Source organism: Urocampus carinirostris, chromosome 17 (assembly GCF_059441175.1).
Source record: "Urocampus carinirostris isolate Australia breed hairy pipefish chromosome 17, RoL_Ucar_1.0, whole genome shotgun sequence".
Lineage (NCBI taxonomy): Eukaryota > Metazoa > Chordata > Actinopteri > Syngnathiformes > Syngnathidae > Urocampus > Urocampus carinirostris.
In genome coordinates this window covers 27,491,787-27,517,462 of record NC_142365.1, presented here as the reverse complement: position 1 = coordinate 27,517,462, position 25,676 = coordinate 27,491,787, and the positions used below count along the sequence as shown (strand labels likewise).

Sequence of the window (25,676 nt, the reverse complement as noted above, 5' to 3'; positions counted from 1 at the left end):
CCGCTATTGGTGTGTGAATGGGTAAGTGTGAAGCACATTGTAAAGCGCTCTGGGATGTCTTCATTGACTTGAAAAGCGCTATATAAATGCAGATAGTTTCATTTTGGGCAGCATTAGCTCAGAAGGTGCGCTTGTCTTGGGATCAAGAGATCGCAGGTTTGATTCCCGGCTCCTCCGTGTCATATGTCGAAGTGTCCTTGGGCAAGACACTGAATCCCTAATGCCCCCAATAAGCAGGTCGGCGACTTGCATGGTTGCATGGCCGCTATTGGTGTGTGAGTGTGTGTGTGAACGGGGAAGTGTGAAGCACATTGTAAAGCGCTTTGGGAGGTCTTCATTGACTTGAAAAGCGCTATATAAATGCAGACCATTTACCATTTACTACTACTGATGTCATGAATAGCCTTTACATCACTATCCATTGTGGTACAGATGGCTAAATGCTAACAGATTAGCATGCAACACATTAATTTTGGGGTTTCAATCTCTTTTTCACCGAGGGTCTTATCAGCATAACGGCTGTCCTCAAAAAGCCGGATATAATTAATAAATATACCTGAATTTGATAGAATTGTATGTAAAAGAAACATACCGACTGTTTAAAAAAAAAAAAAAAAAAAAGGCGAGTCTCTAAGTCAATTCAATAGAAATAAATGCAAACCAAATGCTCTCTCCGGCTGCTAAAGGGTAGCGTTTAGTTTATGTAGTGTGGTGAGTTGGTTCAGGTGTAAAACTCCATTCATTCAATTGTTAAAATAACTGTTAACACACCCAATATGAAAATATTTTGTACTTGTTTTTGTACTTGTTTCTAACAAATGTCATGCGTTTAGAAAATATCTGCTGTCATCTAAGACTATTATACAATACAGGGGTGGCGAACACGTTTGACACAAAGAGCCGAAATTTTTAACTGTGAGAGTCAAAGAGCCACACAACGCACTGACCTGCCATGACAGACAGACACACACAAACACACACACACAATTTAAAACATATTATATCCCATAACACAAATAATATAACACATAACACTATTTCCGTTTCACTTTGAATTTTGCCATTTTGACCATGAGGGTAAAAGTATGCAATATCATCTCATCTCATGAAATGTTTACTTAATTTCCCAGCATTAGACGTAACCTACGCAGATGATTTGCAGTCAGTTATGTGTCCGGAGCAGCATAAAAACAACAAATCTGCCAAATTAATTTCAAAATATTATTTATTATTAACTCTGATGGATTCAAGTGTGTTTTAAGAGGGGAAAAAAACTATACATGAAACGAGGCAAAGAGCCACAGTATATAGAAAATATGATGAGGCAAAGAGCCGCATTCTGATTGGCCAAGAGCCGCGTGTTTGCCACCCCTGCTATAATACATTGGGTAAAGTTACTTATGTAGGCTGAATGATAAAGTATGATACTGAATAACGGGCCATGAGTTTCACACATGTGCACTAAATCCTTCCAAAAAACAACATCGAACATCCAAATAACAAGAAAATGGTCAATAGTAGCATAAACTGAAAATAAACGCAACCAGGATAAGTTGCAAATACAAAAAAAATCTTTAGCGCTAGATTCTGATTAACTAGCATAAGCACATATGCATTCAATCAAACATGTACAAAAATGCAATGGCAATTAGTTTATCATTAAAAACAAACAATGATACCAACAGGTGTTGTTTTTTTGTTTTTTTTGCATATCAAACGCTTTAATTTTATATGTAGGACAATTTAATCCCTTAAAGAAATACAATGTTTCACAAACAAAGTGACATGCTCACCAAGGTCACTATTGTAAAACAAGAAGGCGACTCTCCATGCAATACAAGTATGCACAACACAAGTGGGATCAGTTATTGTTCTTTTTCTTATTACTATCAATATCAGCATTTGTAAGAAACTACAAAAAAATGAGAAAAGAAGAAAAAAACAACAAAGAAGAATAAAAGGGAGGGGCAAAGAGAAGAGAGGTTCACATTATTTAGTCAGTGTTAAAAATAGAACTTCACCGGTTACATTTACTTTTTCATTATATACATTTATGTACATGGATTGTGTTTTAAAGTCATTTTTTCATTGTTCTTATCATTTATGTTTACAAAAGAATGCATAAACTCTTCTAGAAAAATGTGCTTTTTCCCTTTTCATGTCGTTCGAACAAGCAAAACAGGCGGGAAATGCGCTATTTAAAAAAAAACGAATCAGATTGAATGCATGTTTTGAAAGTATTTTGGTGGTTTTACATGTATTCCAACCGTAAATTCACAAAATATCTTCCTATTTTCGGGCTAGTTTTTGAATTAACATGGAAATTATAATTAAAAATAAACAATTCGTATTTATAGGTGATTACAAAAAGGGAAAAGAGAACTGATACACTTATTCTGTTTTAATATTGGACGCCAACAAAGGAGATTGCATAGGATTTATCTTGACTATTGTACCTGACTGTTTTTGTTATTTTGACTATTATGCACTGTTTACATCATTGTCACTATCGGCCAATGATGTTGGCATTCTATGATTTCACACCCTTTTTGAGATTTGGTATTGTAAGGGGGGTTTTGTACAGTCCTTTCCTGTTCTCCTTGCATGTTCAAAATTAAAACAGAATAAACTTATAAATAACATTTGTCATTTTTCCCTGGTGTAAAACTTTTCCAGGGTTATCATACATCTTTGTTTTTGTCAAACCGGAAATCTCCCAAGTATCTCAGAGGGGTGAATATCTATTTAAAGGGACAGCCTGTATTATCTGACCACTAAATGTCGCTGTATGGTGCAGTGGTGTACTCCCTTAAGGATTGGCTGATGTTATTTAAAATAAATCCTAATACCTCAACCTATGAATAATTAAAACATGCACTTATATGTAATATTTCATGTGTTTTTTATTATAATGCGTAGCAATATTTTATCATTATTGGATCGTTGTTTGACCAGTAGGAGACACTAAATAATACACATAACACACAAATAATAATTTACCCTTTTAAAATATTAAGATAAATCAATTATTTTCGTCAAACTTAGTAACTGAATTTTGGAATATTTTTGAAAAAAAAAAATATGTGAACCAAGAATGTGGAATCAAGTACATAGAAAAATACTCAAATGTAAAGAAAAAAAATAATAAAATAAAATATAAATGATCATCTTTTAAAATTATCTTGAATGTTTGGACAATCATTTTGCTATTTTAAATAACATTTTTTTAGATCGTATCATTCTTTTCTGTAAAATAAGGTAACTCAATCTAACTAAATTATCTACTATATTGTTTAACTAATTTCCCAACCTGCGAGTATTTTAAGAAATGCAAAGGATAGTTCATGAATCCTTGCTCATTATGTAAACAAATATTTTTTTAATGGATAAAGTTTTTAACCACTAGAAGTCGCCAAATGATACACACTGTCCCTTTACACAAATGAGATGGTATGCTGCTTTTAACACACCTGGGATGTTTTATGAGGAAAAGTGCAAAATTCCAATTTTCTCAAACACTGTATGAGCAACATCCCAACGTGCGATACTCCAACTCTCACAGTGGAGGCCGTTTTAAAACAAAAAAAAACAATGGTGGATTAATGCGGCACAGTCACAACAAAATTCGAATTTTTCCAACTAACGATTTTGCAGATATTTCTGGGTTTAACTTCTGAATTCTCCTGTCGACTTCGGTTCGAAAGGCTCAACAGGCAAGAGTGCCTGTCCAAATGCCCGTAACACACGTTTGTTATTTAAAAATCTAACGGGGGGAAATTTTATCTGAATTCCGGTCATGTGGTTATCGCAAAACATACACACAAACTAACATACGCACACAAAAATATGCCCGATCACTCATCAACGACTGAAAAAAAATTGCAGTAATTCACCACAAGACCACTTTACCTTCCCCGCCGACTGTGTCTTCACAGTCATTAAAATATATCTAAAATGAAATTGGCAAGAAGAAAAAACACAATAAAGACAATTAATCTTGTCACAAGGGAGAGGAAAACAATAAAACGCAAATACTGTTTTTATGTGATATTAAAGTGAGTGCAGGAAGGGTATATGCAAAAAACAAGGTTACATGAAAAGTTTCACAGTTCTCACAGGGTGAGTACAGTGCCTAGCGAAAAGTATTTCAACTCCCACCCCCCAAGAACGTCTTGTCATCTTGCCACATGCAAGTTTCAAACTTAAAGCTAGTAGATACAACATGTGAGACACATTCGTGAAGTGGAAGCAAAGTATTTCAACATTTACCAAAAGAAAAAAAAGAGAAGAAAAGTGGGAGTTGCAAAAATATTGGCCCCCTGTTTTCTCAGCTCAGCCAACTGACTCCAGAAATTCCCTTATAACTTCTGAATGATCAAATGCCAAATGACTAACAATGACAGAGTGTCAATAAGTCTCAGTTCATATGCACCTGCTCTGTGATAAGCTCAAAGGTCTGGAAAAGTAGACACTGGAGGAATGACAGCCTTACAGAGAACAAAGGAACACACCAGGTAGGTCCCGGATAAAATTGTGGAAAAGTTCAAAGCAGGAACAGGATACAAAACAATTTCGCAACATTTGCACATCTCCCGGAAGAGTGTGCAAGTAATAATATAAAAATGGAGAAAGCATAAAACCTCTCCAAACCTACTAAGACCTGGCCCACCCTCTAAACTTTCGGCCCAAACAAGGACAAAATTAATCAGAGAAGCAACCGAGAGACCCATGATCACATTGGCTGACCTGCAGGCATACTCAACTGAGGTGGGACAATTTGTGCATATAACAACTATTAGTTGCACTTTGCATAAATCTGCCCTTCATGGAAGATTGGGAAGAAGAAATCCCTCTCAAGGTTTCTTCATTTTAGTCACGTTGAAGTTTTTGAGTTTTTCCTTGCCCTCATGTAGGTTTTAGATCAGGGGATGGTGTAATAATAGTCTGTGGTTTGCAATAATCTGTGGTCTGTGCAGCCCTTTGAGACTCCTTGTGATTAAGGGTTGTACAAATAAACATGACTTGACTTGACTCTGAAGGATACCATAAGAAGGCCCGTTTGCAAAAAAAAACACAAACAAATGTGCTCTGGTCAGATGAAACCAACATTGAACTTTTTGGGCTCAATGCAAAGCGTTACAAAGTGTTATGTTTGGTATAAGACTAACACTAACATCAGCCTGAAAACACCATCCCCACTGACAAGCATCATCATCCTCTGGGGTTGATTTTTACTGGCAGGTTCTGGGAAGATCGTTAAGAGTTGATGGGAAAATAATTGGAGCCAAATACATGGTGTTTCAGCAGAAAATCTGCAAGAGACCTGAGAACAGGGCGCAAATTCAACTTCCAGCACGACAACGAGCCTAAACATAATGCAAAATCTAAAAAAGAATGTTTCAAGACAAGCACTATAAAAGTGTAAGAATGGCCAAAGCCAAAGAGAATTTGAGGAAATATATAAAATAATGCTGTGCACAAAGGATCACCGTCAAACCTAAAGGAACTTGAGCTGTTTTGTAAGGAAGAATGGGCAAATATTTCTGTTTCAAGATGTGCAAAACTTATAGAGACATACCCAAAAAATACTTGTGGCTGTGAGCGCATTAAAAAGAGGTTGTACAAAGTATTAACGCAAAGGGTCCAAAATGTTTGCAACTCCAACTTTTCAATTTTATACTTGTTAGCAAGATCTAAAATGTTGAATACATATGTTTTCTATTCACAAAATTATTTTTAGTTTTAAGTTTGAAGCCTGAAATGTGGCAATATGTCAAAATGTTCTTGAAGGGGCAATACTTTTGTAAGGCACTGAAGATATGGGGGTGTCAAGACACTTTCTTTTAGATAAAACAAAAAGGTTGTAAATTCTGAGTTCAATAGAAAACGTCTTTTTGATCGTAAAAATGAAAGGCCATGAAGAAAATTATGAACGTGAAATTACTTGTGCTGCATTTAAAAAGCCTCACAAATATATTGCCACACTTTCGATTTCTTTTTGCAATAAAATTATTACATGTGATCCTTTTAACAGACAACTATATGGGATATTGTGTATTGTTTAGCACCTCCCAGTGGTTAGAAAACATTTATCATTTAAAAAAACCTACATATTGACTTGAATAATGAGCAAAAACACATGTGCTATCATAATAACATGCATTCATCAAAGGAAATATATATTTTTTCATTTTACATAACATGAGGCTCACTTACAGCTTACTGTCAGCCATCTTGCTGCTACGGACACCTCCAAAAACCCCAATCTAGTGAAAGTTGGGGGGGAAAATGTGCAGTTCAGTAATTTTGGGTTCAGAAGTTTATCTTTTTTAATGTGCTTTGTAGCCCTCGTTTTAGGTTGCACTTAACCAGGGGTGCTCGTTACGTCGAACCGTGATCTACCGGTAAATTGCAGAAGCACTACTGGGTGATCTCGGAAAAGAGATTCAGTGCTTTTATATTTGTTGGGACACGCTGCCAATTAGAGATCAAATGCAGTAAATCAGCAGTACAGGAGTACAATGTTTCTCCTTGTTTATTTTGATAAATGGCTTAGCAAAAATCTAAATTTTTTTTTGTCCTAGAGCAATATCAGCCTTTCACAAAACTACACTATACAGCAACATCTAGTGGTATTATAATGTTTAACAATCCATTAGTGCAACCAAAGGTACCCGTAGAAACCAGATGGCTGACAATGATGTCAGCTCCCTCTAGGTGTGGCTCATGTTATATAAAATTGCTACAAATTGCTCGACTTACGAGTATTAAAAAAAAAAATGCACTTTAAAGGATAGTTCGTGTACTGTTGTTACTATTATTTAATTCAATATTATTTTTTTAAGAAGTTTTTTTACCACTAGGAGGTAGTAAAAATAAAACACATTGTACTTTAAAAATGACACTTTTATAACCTGTGGTGCAGTAAAAGAGCGTTTGAAATTTCAATGACATACGTTTCCAGACAATTGAGTTATGTGCTTGTCTGGATGTCGACCTGTAAAATGAAACAGCGCCACCTGACGATGCAAATTTTGTTCTGTGCGGCAGCAAGACGGCTCGAAAAACATGGGTTCAGAGATACAGGCACTCATGTACACGAAAACAGTTTGAACGTCATCTCACAATTTGTTTTGTTTTGCTTTTAAAACCTCAAAATCAAACAAAGTTAAAGGGACAGTGTGTATCATTTGACTACTAGGTGTCGCTGTATGGAGTAGTGCAACCCAAAATGAGAACTGAAAAGTACAAGGAGAAATACAAACTACAGAGACTCAAAGTGACCAAAAAGCACAATTTTACTCCTGTTTTTTCCCCAGCCTTTTTTTACTTTTTGGGGTACCCTAAGCAGCTAGATGGCTGACATTTATGTCAGCTCTCTTTAGGTGAGGCTTGTGTTATACAAAATAAGTGCATACCCATATGATGGTTGTATGTGTTCTTGCTTATTATTTACAATAAGTCTCTGGAACTTGAAATGGTGCTACTCCCTGCCACCACCTCCTGGTTTAAAATCATGTTCACAGCCTCAAACACCTCATTCTAGTCCTAATAAACCCGTATTTCTTCACCTTTTTGGGGTGTTTGGGTTTGCGTTAGAACTGAATTTAAAGAAAGGCCTTTTCTTACTTTTACCATTTTCAGGCTACACTGACAAAAAGCACCAGGCACAAGCATGAAATTACTTTCAGCCCCTCCTCCCACATCTCCTTTTCCCGCCTCCTAATGTGTAATTCAGTGCTAAAAGTAAGATAAAAGCAGACAGGTGCTGTGGAAAGAAAATTATAAAGGCAATTAATACATACTTATTAAAGAAAATATTCTGAATACTGCAAACGATGCACCCAACCTTTAAAGCAATATTCATTTTAAGGAATTAACTTTTTACCACTAGAAATTGGTGAATAATACACAATGTCCCTTTAAAACTAAAAAAGGAGAACATCTGAGAACCTAAAAACCTACAAAAAGACCTATGGTTATAAGAACGTCAGTTTTTATGATCAAAATGCCATACTCGGCTGATTTTTTTTCTTTTTAGGGTTCTTTGTCGCAGTGAAACTGCCTTACTGAATAACTATAGTCGGCTATCCTGCTGTAAAATGAAACGGGATGATGTCTGAGAAATTAGCTTGTCCAGGAATCTAATCTTTCATCATAAAAAAAAAAAATTACTGAATCCCAAGGAGGAAACATGAATTACGTGTGTGCTGCTTAGCTTGCTAAACGCATCAAATGGGATTGTGCATTCCTGTCAGAAAAAAAGGGTAAATTCCAAGTGGGTTATCCAGAAGTCTTTCAAAATAAAAGCCACACCCCAAGCAAGAAGGAGTAGAAATCCCAAAAGTAACACTTCAGTCTGGATGGGAGGATGGACGGATGAGCAAAAAAAAAAAAAACTCGCCAACCTCCGTAAGTGCCTGGTAGTACTGCAGAAGATCAGTGGTAGAAATTGCAAACTTTGCTTTTTGTAGGCGGTGTGAGGGGCGCTAAAAAATAAAAATAAAAGAATCCAGAAGAGTTCACATCATGACATGGCGGCGGCGGTGCAGGGACAAGTGGTCGGAACGCGAGAAGGAGCGGTCACACTCGGTGCAGCGGAAAGGTTTTATTCCCGTGTGCTTGCGAAAGTGCCGAGTCAGCTCGTCGGAGCGGGCGAAACGCCACGTGCAGCCCTCCCAGGTGCAGTGGTACGGCTTTTCACCTGCGGGGGGCACAATGTTAGTGGGCACAAAACCTGGACTAAGAAGTACAGTAACATAAATTCGAGACTACAAGTCACGACTTTTTTCTACAATTTAAACACTGCGGCTTGTTCTTTATTATTATTATTATTATTTTTAGGCAAGGCCCATGGTCACAAGGGTGTAGGCAACGCTTTAAAACGCACACCGAGCCCTTCCCGCCAATATTCCAAATTGCGGTGCACAGCGCATACCAGGTGGGTCGTCTCAGCCGGCGCCTCGTAGCTGGCCTAGAACTGGTGTGGTTCAGGTTAATCTAACTGTTTTATTAAAACAAAGCATGGCAACGGCGCGTGGCCGGTGATCACGCAATGTATTTCTGCCAAGTGCTCTGAATGTCAAAGTGAATACATTCAATGAAGCACAGGTTAATGACAGGAGTAACCATGACTCCCTCTGTATCCAAATACCTGATTAGGCACAAGCATTATTAGATGAACCAGATTCCCACTGTTCCTATAGCTAGTTCCTATAAGATCAGGATCTTGGTAGACACATTGTGCCGTGATCACTCGTCACTCATTTACGGACTGTATCCGAAGCTGTCTAGATTGATTAATTTGGCATAACATATACAGGAGTACGACAAAAATATACTAAAAAAAAACTGCCTAAAATTCAAAAGCTCGTACAATGACAACTACTTCTACTCTATAGCATATGAATAACCTGTTTTTTGTTGATAATATCTGTGTATTATTTGTTACTGCAACATCCATTGCAGCCTGGTCATCCTGGAAGGGGGATTACCACATGTGCGGTCTCTTCTCAAGGTTTCTTCATTTTCCTCAAGTTGAGGTTTTTGAGTTTTTCCTTGCCCTCATGTAGGTTTTAGACCAGGGGATGGTGTAATAATAGTCTGTAATAATAGTCTGTGGTTTGTAATAACCTGTGCAGCCCTTTGAGATGCTTTGTGATTAAGGGCTATACATATAAAAATGACTTGACTTGACAAAAACCTGTAAGCTTGCTGTGCCATGCGACTGATCTCAATAAAATGTATCTAAATAAAACAAATCGTTATACATGCCGTTAGTACTCACTAACTAGGGAGGGCAATAATTAACGGACTGACTGTTATTACACTGATCACAACCTAATATGACAACAAAGTTTTTGTCCCAATAGGAATAATATACCAGATGAATTAGTGACCTGCTGGCACACTAAAATATTCAATCAGCTGACACTACTTATTAGAGAAATTCCAAGCATTTATAGGTATAATCATGTTTGTTGCACACCTGCATATATATTAAAGCCAATTAATATTGACTGCAGCACTAATTGAATGAGATCGACAGCTGTGGAAAGGACTCTAAACGCGGCATAATGTGTCATTTTCTGTACTAGACATTTCCCCACTGATTTTTCAATGGACGTATTATACTTTGTTTTTTTTGGGCTGTGGCCTGGGTGTGCGGCTTGTAAAAAAACAAGGTTCAGTTTCTGCTTTGGATTTTTGCATTATTATTTACATATTTAAACAATTAACAATGTTAAGGTTCACGTTTTATTCATATTTTGGGTACGTATTCCTTATAATATGTGGCTATTTCAAAGCAGTTCTGGGGGGTCGGCTTATATGTGAGTATTTATAGTAAATACCGTGTCCTTTTTTTAGGTGCCCCGCATTTTTGAGTTCAATAAAGCAGTAACACACGTAACTCAGACCGCACTTTTGTCGTGAAAATAGGTTAAATTAATACAAAAAAAATAATAAACATCTGCCCAGTGTTTTGTTTCTGGACTTGTATGGGGGCTTGCGTTTACCTGTATGTATCCGTCTGTGGGCTTTAAGGTGCGAGCTCTTGGTGTAAACTTTTTTGCAGCCCTCGTAGTCGCACATGTGGATCCGCCGCCTCTTCACATCCGGGGAGTCTGGATCCACCGGCTCCAAGTCCAACACAGACCTGGGGGCCAGAAAATGATGTTGAATGAAATTATGGGAAAACACCAAAGGATTAAAGGCCAACCAATTGGAACAATGGGAAAACAGTGAGTGTAGGAAGCCACTTAGAGGCGCCACAGTGCTGCTCAAGTTACAAAAGAGGCGCACTCGCCAAGTGGTTAATTATCTATTCTAACGCTTTCCAAAAATCATGTTTATTTTCTGGTTGGGTTTAATTCTGAATTGACACATTGAATTATATTCTGTTTTTTTTTTAATCAATTTTCTGTTTCTGGTTGATTCTATTTTGTTTTCTATCATTTTTATTTTTGATCTCTACATTTGTTTACATGATTAAGTTATGTTTTGTTTAGTCTCTATTCATAACAACTTTCTATGTTCAAAATTTGGTTTTAACTTTTAAATTATCCAACATGAATTATTTTTATATAAAAAAAGGGTATTTTTGTCTTTGTATTGGTTATTTTCATCAAATGTTTTTTATGTTTTGTGTTGTTGTGTCCTTATGCATTTATTTATAATTTTTCCTTTTGTATTTATTTTGTTCAAATTTTTCTTTTTAAAATTGTTATACACCTAATAAGAAATATTGTTATAAAATATTGTTATTATTTATTATAAGAAGAATATTTTCACATATTTTTATGGGTTTTATTACTGTTTGATTGTAGAGTTTAGTACTTGTATTGGTTATTATCTAGCTACTACCACTATGTTTTTAATCAATATACTTTGTTATTTTTTCGTATTTAAATAACTTTATTTTTGAAAATGTAATTTTAACATTTAAGTCATGTGGATTAACCTTAAATCTTGGTGTTTTTTATTAAAATTTTGTATTTCGTCTGCTTGTACAATATAGAACTTGAAAGTCTTCTCTGAGTCTGAAAGCAAAATCATAGAGTGGGCTCAATATCAGAAAGGGAAGAGGAAGAGGGACATAAATACTCTTACAGGTCAGGACATTTATGCTCATATTTTGCATAGATTGTTTGGTTTCCTGTGTACTCATTTCCTTTTACATTGCAAATCCATACTACATTAAAAGAAGACTAAACCGCCATATAGCGTTATGCAAAATGGTTTGGGGATTATGCTCGTCTTAAGTGTAAAGAAACACTCTTTCCGTTGCTTATGAAGAGCACTGAGAAGCAGGTTTGTGTTGCCCCTATCGTTGTGTTTAGGTATTGCTTTTTTAAATGCAACCCTGTAGTTATAGTTTTGTGCGCCTTATAGTCAAGTGTGTGTGTGTTATGTATGAAATGAATAGCTCAAGAGAGAAATATTTTGAGGGTGCGCCATATAATCCAGAAGACACAGTATATTTCGTTCATCTTTCTATTCTTGAAATTGGGTTTTAACATTTAATTAATGTAATATGCATTCGTTTATGTAAAAATACTGTTGTTTTTATTATAATTGAAAATTACTTTAAATCTATCCATATCATGTAACTATGTCAGAGGTGGTCAGTTAACTACATTTTATGTAAATACTTGTTTTTATAAGTGTTATTTTTTTGTTATTTTTGTTTTGTTTTCTTACATTACTTCAAACTTCAGGGATTTTTGACGTTTCCTTGTATAGACCCGGCAGAGAAAGGTCAGTGACAGGCAACATGGAAAACATGGCGTGACACACCCGCTGAGTGCACACACATCAGATTAGAGCAAAGTCCACACCCTAACTTTCTGTTAACGTTGTAAAGACACACCCAAGTAGCTGCACGCACTCAAAACAAGTCGATTAACGCCCTAAATCAGACATACATGTTTCTGCATAATACTAACGCTAATAATAAAAGCCACTCGTGCTTACCCTACGTCAAGGCTCTGGGCACTGAGTGACGCCGATCCTGATCCGGTTCCGCTTTCCGCATCGCTGTCGCTGTGATATTCCACTGGAGACGTCGAACCGGGCTTTATGCGGACTGTGAGACACAAGACATAGCAAATTCATGTATTTTCTAGACAGAAAGGCACACCGAAAGACCCCAAATTGGCCAGAAATTTGAAAGTGTGCCTTATGAACTGGTGTGCCATACAGTATACACAGGAAAATCCAGTAGATAAAATTTGAAAATGCATAAAATAACTATGCAGTAAAATTAAAATGTATACAGTAACTCTTCTGCCTTTGAGAAACATATACGGCGGTCTTCCAGTGCCCTTTTGTGGTTAGCATGTTCATTTTTTCTTGCTAAAAGGACTCAAAGAAGAAGCACAACTTCCAAACGTTCATTGCAAATCTTCTTTTGTTATTGCTTTGGACAGTAATTGCAAGTATGAAACATATTTGTGATGACTTGAATGAATTTTTGTTAATGATAATGTATTGTACAAAATAATGTACTCTTATGTTAATTGTTTTTAAATTATACTGCACACAGCAACTGTTCTGCGTTAAAAAAACAGTTGCTGTAACATGTCCCCTCTTGTGGTTCACATGTTAATTGTTTGTTGTTAAAATTAGTTTTGGTGGTAAATCCAGAGGTCATAATGTTCATTTATGTTCTATAAAACAAATTATTTGAATTTAAATGTATTTATATATTTTTATGCAACCCAGCACTGACTGTAATTTTAAATAAATGCATCTTATAGTCCAGTGTGCCTTATACATGAAAAATATATCACAAGACTATTTTCGGGGGGTGAGCCTTATAGTGCAGAGAATACAGTATAAGGAAATCTGAAAAACCGCGAGGTAAAAAAATCATCTTCATTCGGTTTCTCACAGGTACATTTCCCTAGGTCAGGAGTGGGCAAACTATGGCTCACCGGCCACTTGTGGCCCGCAAGACTTTTTAGTCTGGCCTACCAAAGGTAAATAACATTTCATTATTATTTATTTTAAATGTAATGTATTTATACACACACACACTTTACATCTTAGTAGCATTTATTATATACTATTTTGTCACTAATGTTTAATATCTATACAAAATGTTAATGTTTTTACCTGGGACAACGGAGGTTTGGAATCCAAAATATTCAAACCGAAAGGAAGCTTAAAGCTATCAGGCGCTGTCTCAGTTAATAAGTCAGGGTTCTTTGTTCACATGTTGGCATCAATGGTTGAAAATGTATGAATGGACCATTGCATTATTACATTATGCAAAGTTGACCCCTTCATGCAAAGGTATCTCACCCTGACATGACTTTATTGCCCGAACGTCTCTGCTAAGATTTTGAAATATGGCCAAAGTGTCGACTTCAAATGGAAGAGTGCCTAGCTGAGCGCAAGCGTCACGCCCTGTACGATAAACAACGTCCACTCTGCACAGAAGCCAGGGAAAGGATCATGGGTGTGGCGCGCTAAAAGAGTGACGCACTCAATTTTGTGCACGCACACATTCACAGCAAAAAGAAGCGCTCCTTCACTCTGGAGACAACGATTATACCCACACCCACTTCGACATTGGCTGTCTGAGAGAAAGCGAAAGAGAAGTCCCATGCACTGGCTTCTCAACAAGATCAACTTATTTAAACAAATGTTAGACGGACAGTAATCTTGCTATAAGTAAAGGAAGCACATTGATTAGACAATTAAAACAATTAGTAACTCAAGGAAAGTAGGGTCAAGCGGATCGAGCCAAACACAGCAAACATTCGCTATGAGGTGGTATATACCCATAGTAATTACAGCCTGGTAATAGTATAATATTAACATAGTACAAGCATAGTAATAGCGTGTTAAGTTCAGGGGTCCCCAAAGTGGTTCTAGTAAGCCCCCTAAAACACCTGTGTAGCCAGCGGACTGATTCTGAAATTGCTCACCAGCAATGGGTCATTGTGATTTTCTCAGAAATGTTATTTCTAACTGACAAAATAAATGATTAGTCTTTTTAAGTACATGGTTAGTTTTTCCCAAATTATTTTTAGAATAAGCCTACAATTTATACATGTGAATCACTCAATGCACTAAGCATGGTAATGACATATTTGTAACATAGTACCATTATAATAATACCATGACACGCTGTTATTTTAGAAATGCTGATTAAAATGATGGCTATTTGCCCTAATCAGTAACAAAAAAAAGCAGCTTTTAGCTTCAAAACGTTGACCCCTGCTTTATAGTATATTGGGACAAACTCAACCACATGACCACAGAAAGTTTTGAGACCAGTTTTGGTGTTCCTCACCTGATCCTTCTGACCGGCCGTCGCTGCCGATGAGCGGGACGGTGATTGCGGCAGTGGCGGCGGCGACGCCGTCCGCAGGCACGGCGGTGTAGACCACTGGCAAGGACTGCACCACCACGGGAATGGTCTGCAGCTGGCCCACCTTGCTGGGCATGCTGACCGATGGGATAGTGTGAATAACGTGCAAGATCTGCTGGCCGCCCGCACCCTGCGTGGCCAAAATGGAGCCCGGGGACAGAACCTGAGGGGATAGAAACAGTTCAAACATCGGTTCCAGCTGATGACTGATTATACAAAAAAGTGAAAGTGGGGCACAAAACCAACACTGGCACACCTCAGGAATGTGTGTGAGTCCCCTGCTCTACAACCTCTGCACATACGACTGCACCCCTGAACACGACAGCAACATCTTTGTGAAGTTTAGCTGATGACACCATGGTGGTGGGCCTCATTTCTGATGGAGATGAGCCAGCCTACAGGGAAGATGTGGAACACCTGGCAATATGGTGCTGCCTGCACAACTTACGAATCAACACAGCAAAGACTGAGGAGATAGTGGTGGGCCTAAAAAGGTCAAAAACCGACATTCCACCCCTCATCATCAATGAGGATTGTGTAGAGCAACTGTCCAGCTTCCGTTTCCTGGTGTCCCCATCAAAAAGGGTCAAACATGGAACACAGCACACAGGTCCTTAAAAGGAACAGCAAAGATTCCACTTCCTAAAAGTGTTGAGGAAGCACAACACCAAGCAAGAGCTGTCCTATTACAGATGCCGTGTTGATTCCATCCTCAAATACTGTGTCTGTGTCATCAGCTGCATAGCTGCCCAAGTATCTCCACTTCAGAAGGTGATCAGCACAGCACAGAAAATTGTGGTCTGTCCCCTTCCATCACTTGATGAGCTCAGAAAATTGTCAAGGACACTTTGGACCATGAGCAATACTTGTTTGAAATGTCGCTCTCGGGTAGGCGATTTAGGACTGTCAAGTCGAGAATTAATCGATTGAAAAACAGCTTCTACCCTAAGGCAATAATCACCCTCAATGCTGCAAAGTGAAACATTGGTTACCATGCCTGGAAAGGAAGGTGCAATACTGTAATGACAAGGGATGATTTACTTCTTTATTTTTACTTAATTTCCGTAGAATAATACTTGTTTTTATACTATTACCCTTACCTTATTATTTTTAACTGCGGTATGTTATCTTGTTAATGTTCTTTCACCATCTGGATTTCAATTTCAATTTCATTGTACATTTCAGATGTCACAATAGCAAAACAATATATTCTATTGTCTTTTATTCTAGTCTATTTGATTCTATCCTGTTCTATTCTTTTATATAACCGAACGTTTTTTTAAATTTGGCTCACCATGGATCCTATGGACTGCACATTAGAAGTGACGGGTGTGGCGGTGAGTCCCGGTTGCACCAGGCCACTTCCTGGCGCAGGGTTTACGGGCAGGGTGACAGATGTGGGGGCGGAGGGGAGCGAGGACAAGCGTGGCTTGTGGAGGGACAGGTCCACCGGTTCCGTCTGATCTTCGGCCGGGCTTGGGCTCGGTGAAGACGGCTCAGCTTTGAAGCTTCGTCCGTCTGTCTTTGCTTCAGGGTTAGTCTGGCGGGAACCTTCGTCACCCACGTCAGCCTGGAAAACAATGCCACATGATTCCTAACTTTTTGATTTAAAAAAAAAATCATGTTTTTCTGTAAGTTTGTTTTGTTTTTACTATTGGACGAGTAGAAAGGATATTTCATGGGATGCCAGTTCCTTATATTGACTCACTGTTGTTCATTGTCACTGTTGTGCAATCATGTTGCTGTTCTTTCATTCCCACAGGGCTGATCTGTTTTTTTTACAATAAGGAGTTAATAAAAAGTAGGGGTTTGGGAGAGAGCTTTAGGATGGGATGGCATTTTATTATTTGAAAGCTCCTCTTTCAGTTCTCCTTGCAAGTTCAAAATCCATTGATGTCTTTTCACCTTATTTTGTGTGTCTACTAAAGTGTTAAACTTAAACTTTCCTAAATTGAGTTATTGAGTAAAGTCAAGAGTAGGTCTGCAACGATTAGTCGACATTGTCGACAACAATTGATAATAGAAAGTCGACAACAAATTCCATTGTCGACTATTGTTGCAGCCACGTTGTTTCAATAGTGAGGCATCTCTACATGATTGTAATCTTAGTAGAGAGGCACTCATGCGCAATAGAGACTGTGTCTTGAGCAGTATAATACAAAAATGGTGACGTAAAAATCAAGTACGCTTACCAAGATTTCTCAAATTTGGGAGCATTTTATCCTGAATACGGCAAACAAAAAGACTGAAGTTTGCACCTTGTGTATAATGGCAGTACCTTTTGAGAGAAAGCATGTCAAACACTTACACTAAATGGAGTCTGACTTGCCTCAGTAAAATCAAAGCAACATTCAACCCAAAACAGTTTTTATGACATCCATTGTACATTTTATATGCATATATTATCTATGAAAAATAGCTGTGAGACTGCCTGAAAAACCTATTGGACATTAAATGCATGCAGTCCGGAGAACCAATGTCAGTTGTTAAACAGTAAAAATGACAAACGTCAGTTGTTTAAACCATTTGTTGCAAACTGTTGAGAATAGTTAAGTTCTTTTGTTACAGACTTTGCAGTTGACCGTTGATTGTACTACAATAAACACGTAATATTTGTTTTACTGTTGCTAATGAAACTGTCCTTGGTTTACAAGGATTGAAAAAATTAACTTGATTTTAATGTATCATTTAATTGCGTGTCCCTACAAAATGGACATAGGTCATTCATGGATTCATGTCTCTAAGGACTGAGCACAATGCCTAATCTGATTTAAATATTGTGTTTTTTTAATTTTTTTTTGTGAATCTGGAGTAACTTCAATAAAATATGTATTTTTCATTGAACCCATTTTCTTGAGCTAATTATCATCTGCAACATAAATAAATCAACTCCAAGCTAAATTTAAGTAAAGCTCCTTAATTATTTGATTATTCAACTGAGCGTTTTTCATTTTTGTGACTAATCGTTCGTGGCAGCCCTAACTGACATAAAAAATAATTTTGTTATTTTATGTGACGTTAAGATGGGTCACTTTTGCATGGGGCTGAATGCAAACCAAGATTTTCCCCTCTGCTTTTGGTGCATGTGGTTCACCAGGAAACAATGACCTGCTGTGTGGGATGCAACAGGAAAACAGGCCGAGCAGCTAAGTAGACGGGGAAAAAGAATCAAGAAGAAGAAGAAACTGGCCCAGCTCCAGTTCAGTTGAGCGTAGCTCGGCTCTGGGCGAGGGCCAGGGCCTTGCCTCTACAGGGCCCTTTTAGCTCGGGTGACGCGGGGCAAGTGGAGAGCCAGGCAAAGGCATACACACAAAAAACATCTACGCTTTTGGTAAGTTTCCCTTACAAAGGAAAGATAACGCGGATAGAGCAAGAAAAGAGGTGAGGCGTTGAAAGGAAGGGGGAAGAGTAGGCGGGAAAAAAAAGGGCCTTGTGTCGCCATGGAAACTGGGGAGCTATCAGCCGCCTCCATGTTGTGGCACTCCTTTGCCTTCCCCGGCAACACCCTCGTTCGTCCTCACTCACCTTTCTCGCCTCCTCCCTCCGGTCATCTCCCACACCCTCCCGCCCATGCCGCCATTTTGTAACACCCGCAATTGAAAGTGGGTCAACCATGCATGTCGAACCGTCTGTGACGTTTACCGAAAAATAATGCTTGTGTTATTGGGTTTGCACAGAAACACAGCGAATGCTGGATGGTCCTTCAAAGGAACGCGTTCCTGGAACGCAATGACTTTTTTTAATAAAGGCTACTGTAACATGTTTTTGTAACTCAACTGTCATTGTAACACTGTAACATCTGAGCCGTATATACAACTATAAAAATAAAATACAGTTTATATGCTCAGGGGGGCGTGGCTTATACAGACAAAATAAATGGAGCAAACATGAGCATATAATTTATGGTTAAGGAGTGATTTTCTTATTTATCTGTAAAATAGTTTTTGCAATACACCATGCCTGGAGAAAAATTAGAAAACTTCTTGGACATTACCCAGAAATAAAGAAGGAAATATTCGATTGGTTTGAAGACAAAAACAAAATGGATATGGAGTATTTGTTTGAGATTATATAAGCCAAGAAATATGAAGGGCTCACTGCTTCCATAGGTTGGTGTTCATGTTTTCTTCTACTTATTTGATTAAAATGCATTTAAATAACTCTTTAATCAGTCACTGAGGACCTCCAAAGCGCTTTAAAATGCTCTTCACACTTTGCTCATTCACACACACACATACACCAATAGCGAAGTCAGCTGTGCAAGGCGCCTAGCTGCTCTTCGTATTTTATTATTTGTATTAATCATTTTATTATGTGGCTATTTTCTGTCCGTTTTGGGGGGTCGGCTTCAATGTGTGTATAGACAGTAATTAGCAACTTCCAGAGTAACGCGCTACTTTTAGGCGTCAGTAATCTGGGGGGTAACGTGATTACTTTATAAATAAAGTAACTAGTAGCTGTAACCTTTTTTTTTTCAGGAGTACGCCCAACACTGCCATTCAGGCATAGGCCATTTGGGCTCCTGTCACTGTAAAATGGCCTTTTTTATCCGATTCATACAAGACAACCACTTAAATCATCACGTGTAAAACTCAGGGCCCATGGGCCAAATGTGGCTCACCACATCATTTTATGTGGCCTGAGATACAATGCTAAGTCAAGCACAATACTAAAATGAGATGCATCATGTTACACATATATGTTCCACTGGATGTCAGGCGACACTCGCAAAGCACCAACTATATCTGTATTTGCCGACTACCAATGATCAACCAAAGAACATTAAGGAAACCCATTCTGATGTTATTTTACTTAAGTAAAAGTCACACATGTGGAATTTAAAGGGGCTTTTCGGAATTTGAACTTTGATACTCTCTGACTCCATGTCCTGGCTTAGAGTTATAAGTATATCCTCAGTCAGATCATTCATTGTGTGCGTGCAAGTACGTGCATTTCTTAGATGCACTCAAATAAATTCTTCTTTTTTCATGTTTGGGGGAATTTAGATTGGGGTTTGAACTGTATTTTTTATCAGGCCTCTTATACTTTTACCATTTTCTTGCTACACTAACAAAGAACTGCAATGACGAGCACAAAGTCACTCTCCAACCCTTCCTTTAACCTAATCTGTTGCGCGTTCCGAACAGCATTGCTAAAACTAAGAGAAAAGCAGATAGGAGCAGTGTAAAAAAATAGTAAGGCTCTATGAACTCAGTCGGGCATTGTTAACACTTACCTAATCAAGAAAATATTCACTTTCAACATTTAAAGGAAACCGCAAACAACGCACCCACCTTTAAGGCGATATGAAAAATACAAAGGTTTTTAAAAAATACCACCCCGTCTATATGACTTTGGGGTTAAAAAATTGTTGTGAAAATCAATTTTATTGTTGCTTTTCTTTTTTTTTAATGTTTAATAAAAAAAAATATTTTCACCTTTTAAATATCACTGTCTGTCTGTTAATGGAACGGGAATTCCTTCCATAACAACCAATGATTTATAAAGGAAAATCTTGAAAATGATCAGGGGTGCCCAAACCGTTTCATAAAATATTAACAACATATTTTGACAGTGGTGTCCTAACCCTTATAATATGCACAACATTTGCTTTCCTCTGACAAATCCGAAAATTAAAAATCATGCCATAGTTTTGTGACAAATAATAGATCTCGGTCCTCCCAACTTCTTTGACTAGTATGGACTCGGTTGGTGAAGTGATAGTTAGCTTTCAACCGCCTAACTCGCTGTCCAGTCATGTCACCAGCGGGGTCACTGAGTTTAAAGTTGAGTCCATTACTTTTTTGCAGAACCAACTATATGGCGGAACGGGAACAAACACATTTGTCACTGCTGACCCAAACCATTCTAATTTAAGAAAAATGTTGATACTTAATACTAGCTACTTAATATTTTAAGTGTCTTTGACGTGCCTTGTACCTGAAAATTGCTCGGAAATACATCAAACGTACCTTGTAAAAAAGGTTTGGTGCAAATCCTGGAAAACTTCAGGGCTACCAGTGTTGGCCTCGGGACAACACAAGTCCCTTCGTTCTATTTGCAGATATACATTGCCGTCTTCTGTCTTTATCAAAAGGGATACAATTCCAAATCGGGCTCACAACCTTGCCCACTGCACAACATTAAATCACCATCGTAAAAAGTGGTGGTTATATTTTTCTGTCGTCGTTATTGACATTTGTTACAACTCAAATACTAATTCAAGTGCTGACTGCTAGGGTGTTTCTGCCGTCCAGCATGGATGGAATTCTGCTGGGGTAGGCAACGTGACGTCAAGTGCACAGGGTCAATTTGCATTATAAATATATGAACACGAGAATAAATGTGCTTTATTTGTATATTTTTAGGCATATGGTCATTCATTTTTTCATTTATTTATTTTGGTATTTATTTTTTCATTTATAATGACATGTGTATAGTCACTTATTTTGTCATGTACTTTGTCCAGTATTCGGTTGTGTATTTCGTTGTGTACTGTCTCCAGTAGGTTGTTGTGCATTTTATCCTGTATAGGTCCTGCATTTTGTTGTCTATTTTGTCATGTAGTTAGTAATAAATTTTGTTGTGTGGGGCGGCAGTGGCTCAGGAGGTAGAGCGCTCGTCTTGGGATCAAGGGATCCCAGTTCGAATCCCGCCTCGTCCGTGTTACATGTCGAAGTGTCCTTGGGTAAGACACTGAACCCCTAATACCCCCAATAAGCAGGTTAGCGCCTTACATGGCTGCAAGGCCGCTATTGGGAAATGTGGAGCACATTGTAAAGCGCTTTGGGAAGTCATTGACTTGAAAAGCGCTATGTAAATGCAGATCATTTCATTTATTTTGTCCCATATTTTGTCATTTATTTTGGAGTGTACTTTGTCAAGTATTTTGTTGTATATTTTGTCTTTTATTTTACCATGTACTTCAACATGTATTTTGAGTGTATTTTATTGTGTATTTTATTTTTTTCCATTTATTTTGTCCTGTTTTTGGTCATATATTTTTTGTGTCTTTTGTCCTGTATTTTGACATTTATTTTGTTGAATATTTTTTCATTGATAGTGTCATTTATTTTCTGATGTATTTTGTCCTGTATTTGGTCGTATATTTATTTGTGTATTTTGTCACGTATTTTGTCCTGTATTTCGTGATGTACTTTTTTTCTATATTTTGACTTGTATTTTGTTGTCTATTTTTTTTCTACCATTTGTTTTGTTATGTGTTCTGTTCTGTATTTTGTCAATTATTTAGTCATTTGTTTTGTCGATTATTTTGTTAAGTATTTTGGCATTTATTTTGTGCTGTATTTTTATCATTCATTTTGTCATTTATTTTGTTGAGTATTTTGTCATGCAATTTGTCATGTATTTTGTCATTTCTGTTGTGCTGTATTTTGTTGTGTCTTTTTGTGTATTTGTTGTGTATTTCATCATGGATTCTGAGTGTATTTTGCAATGAATTTTGTCCTGTGTTTCATGCTGTATTTTTGTCCTGTATTTTGTCATTTATTTTGTTGATTATTTCGCCGTGTATTTTGTTCGGTATTTTCATCATTTATTTTGTCATGTATCTTGTCACATGAGGGAGTGGATCAAACTGACCAAGCTTTTCACCTCTTGGTTGATCAGTGCAGTAGGCGATTATTTCATCACGAATCAACCAATAGGTTAAAAGCTAAGGCAACAGGGCCACTTCATTTGAATAACATTTTGTTGTGACAAAATACCCAACAAAATAAATGTAAAAATACTCAACGAAATACAAGACAAAATTCACAATAAAATACACGAGAAAATACACGACAGAAGCATTAGCAAATTTTGATAAAATGACAAAATAAATACCGGAATAAATAAATGACAAAATAAATGACTGAATGCCCAAATAATTAAATAAACGGCATTTAGGTCAAATATTTACGTAATATGATTAATAATGCTTTTATTTATCTATATAGGATATATTTGTATGTATTTATTTGATTATACATTCATTTCTACATGTCAGGATGTCAAAGTTTTGAGCCTTCAGGTCCCCCTCCTGAGGCGTAGCCGACAACTTTGTGGCGTTTCCGAGCAACCGTCATGTCAACAGCCCTAAAGGATTATGTCACGTAAGGGCGTGGCTAGCTTGCGCGCTACGCCAACAGGTGGGCGAGGCAGGCAAAGGCTATCCTGCTGCCATCTTATGTTCTTTCTATCCAGGGCAGCTGTTGTTTTTATCACACTTTTTTCCGTTGATAGTGGTTGTTGTTATTTCCAAGTAAAATAGACACACAATCGGTTGCGTAACGTGTTGATGAAAATGAAGAGTCATGCATGGACCCCCAGGTCCCCAACACCCACCCAAACTATTTCTTGGTGTATTGCTTGTAAGGGAAATAAAGGTCAGTCAGTTAAACTGTGCAAAATCTGTTTAAAAGGTAACCTGAAAACGTTAAAACTGGTCAAATGAAAAACATTAAACAAGATCATTTGAAAATTTAATCTCAAGTTATTTAGCAAATATAGCTGCAGTGGGTGCTTTGCAAGTGGCACCTGGCTTTGGCGTCATCCAAGTCATTCTTTGACGGGATGCTGCTAATTTATTCCTTGTGCTTCTCTCAGCATTGGCCCGCAAGACACATAAAATGATGTGGCGGGTCAATTTGGCCGGCGGGCCATGATTTTGACATAGGAAGTTTATGGGAAGGATACAGAAAGCAAGCTCAGAGATTTCCGCTGTTATTTCCCACTGTTAGAAAAGTAGTGAGTAAATGGAAATGCCCTGGCACAGTTCAAGTTAAGGCCTGTAGGGGGAGGCAATGAAAAATCTTGGGTAAGTACAGGTGAAGAATGGTCAACAGTCGAACTTTATGCCCAGAGCAGTTCTGAAAACCTACTTGATCTTTCTGCACATGCTTTTCAGACTTTTCAAATATCACTGCTTTTGTCGAATATATCAGTGTTCGACAACCACTAGGCCTAGTTTTCGACTATCCCGAAAATTATCTTATGCATCTCGAGAAGTTTTGGTGCACACATATTACTGTGTTTAAGCACTGAACAATCAGCTGCCGCTGATCTCAATGACTCTGAATTGCACGCAATAAGAATGGGACCCAAATCGCGTCAGTGAATCCTAACCATAGGTCCACTAGGATAGTAGGGTATCAAATAAAAAAGGCAGGAACTTTTATCTCATCATCACAGTAGTTTCACAGTGTCATCACAACGTGGCAATGGGAGTAAAAATAGGGTGATGGTATCAAATCGAATGCCTTTTCCTATATCATTTAGATCCCCGGAGGTCTGTTGTTCTTACAATGTGTTTGGGTTTATTTTTATTGTTATCAATTTATCTATTGGGCCGGGCCGCAAGAATATCGGTCCTCGGTACAGAAGGGTTGTCGACCACTGTACTTAATGATGTATCCATCCATTATCTTCACCACTTATCCTCAGTAGGGTCGCGGGGCTTAATGATATATATGAAGAGAATTGCTGATCCAAACTCCATTGATTTATGAATGAAAATCTTAAGTGACCAAACTTTTTCATGACACTGTATTTAGTTGTACAATCACAGCTTATCTTCACCCTTCTCCTTATTAATAGCTGATCAAAATTCCGGTTGGTCTTGAACGCACCATATTTAAGTGATGACATCATCAGCCCGCACCAGCTTAGGCGTTGCTGCGTTTTCCACCGCTCCTTTTTTCAACCGAGAATCAAGCGCCCACCCGGCCCCTCGAAAATTGTGCATCCTTTTTCTGATTCGTCACACAAACACACACAAACAGATGCAAACAAGACAGCCTCCTGGCTCGAGTACGAGGCCACTAACCTCTCATGACACAAACATGTGCGTGTTGGGTTTGTGTGTTTGTGCATGCATGTGCGAGTGTTGCTAATGTCGTGCATGGCTGCTCTTGTTTGCTGGAGGACAACCGACTTGTTTATGTGCACACACGCACATACACACACAAGGCCTTGTTTGTGCCAGTGTGTATAGCAGAGAAATAGAGATTACGGAGCTATTCAGTTTGCTATGTTGGTAGCCGTTCAGTGTGGTTGTGTGTGCAAGTGCGCGTGCATGCCATTGGCTGAAGTGGGAAAAGGTGGCGCAGGGAGGCAGGGTGGGAACGGGGGAGGGTCTGGGAGTCTTTTTGGGTAACTCTCGCCGTCGCCTTGGCAACCACGGCGGCAACGGCGAGCGGAAGCGCAGTCCGGCCGCTCCTATCGACACATCCTATTAAGGGTATTTCAATTAGGCACAGGACGTGTAGTGTTCCTCCCGACAATTATGCAAATGTTTTGCAAAATACTCGAGATTTATTTCTCAAAATTGACACATCTGGTCAATTACCTCTAGAGCAATGTTTCTCAACTAGTGGGTTTTCCGGGGACACAGGCCTTTCCCATGGCAAAATAATGTTAAGAAGAGAAAAATGTAGGAGCAATCGCACTCATTAACAGTAGATGGCGATAATGCCCTGCTCAATCTTATCTTCCCATCCAGTCAATCAGCGCATTTGAGGGGGACCACATCTCTTTTTATTTTAATTTTTGGGGTTATGTTTCCTATTTTTCCAATGAAATGAAATGATCTGCATTTATATAGCGCTTTTCAAGTCAATGACTTCCCAAAGCGCTTTACATTGTGCTTCACATTTCCCAATAGCGGCCGTGATGTGTGCAGCCATGTAAGGCGCTAACCTGCTTATTGGGGGTAATTGGGGGTTCAATGTCTTACCCAAGGACACTTCGACATGTAACACGGACAAGCCGGGATTCGAACTGGGATCCCTTAATC

The 25,676-nt window shown here is 38.1% G+C and overlaps 1 protein-coding gene across 3 annotated transcripts in view; it reads right to left on the bottom strand.

Moving 5' to 3' along the window:
• Positions 1-1,207: 1,207 nt before the first annotated feature.
• The window catches only part of klf8 (Kruppel like factor 8), a 66,245-nt gene continuing 41,776 nt past the window's right edge, over positions 1,208-25,676 (bottom strand). For all 3 annotated transcript variants that reach the window (XM_088320467.1, XM_088320469.1, XM_088320468.1), the window contains exons 3-7: positions 16,176-16,451; positions 14,804-15,044; positions 12,475-12,586; positions 10,518-10,657; positions 1,208-8,704 (exon numbers count right to left, since the gene is read on the bottom strand). In XM_088320467.1, coding sequence (XP_088176593.1) covers positions 8,523-8,704; positions 10,518-10,657; positions 12,475-12,586; positions 14,804-15,044; positions 16,176-16,451 — 951 coding nt within the window. In that variant the 3' untranslated portion in view covers positions 1,208-8,522. The remainder of the gene's footprint in view (positions 8,705-10,517; positions 10,658-12,474; positions 12,587-14,803; positions 15,045-16,175; positions 16,452-25,676) is intronic.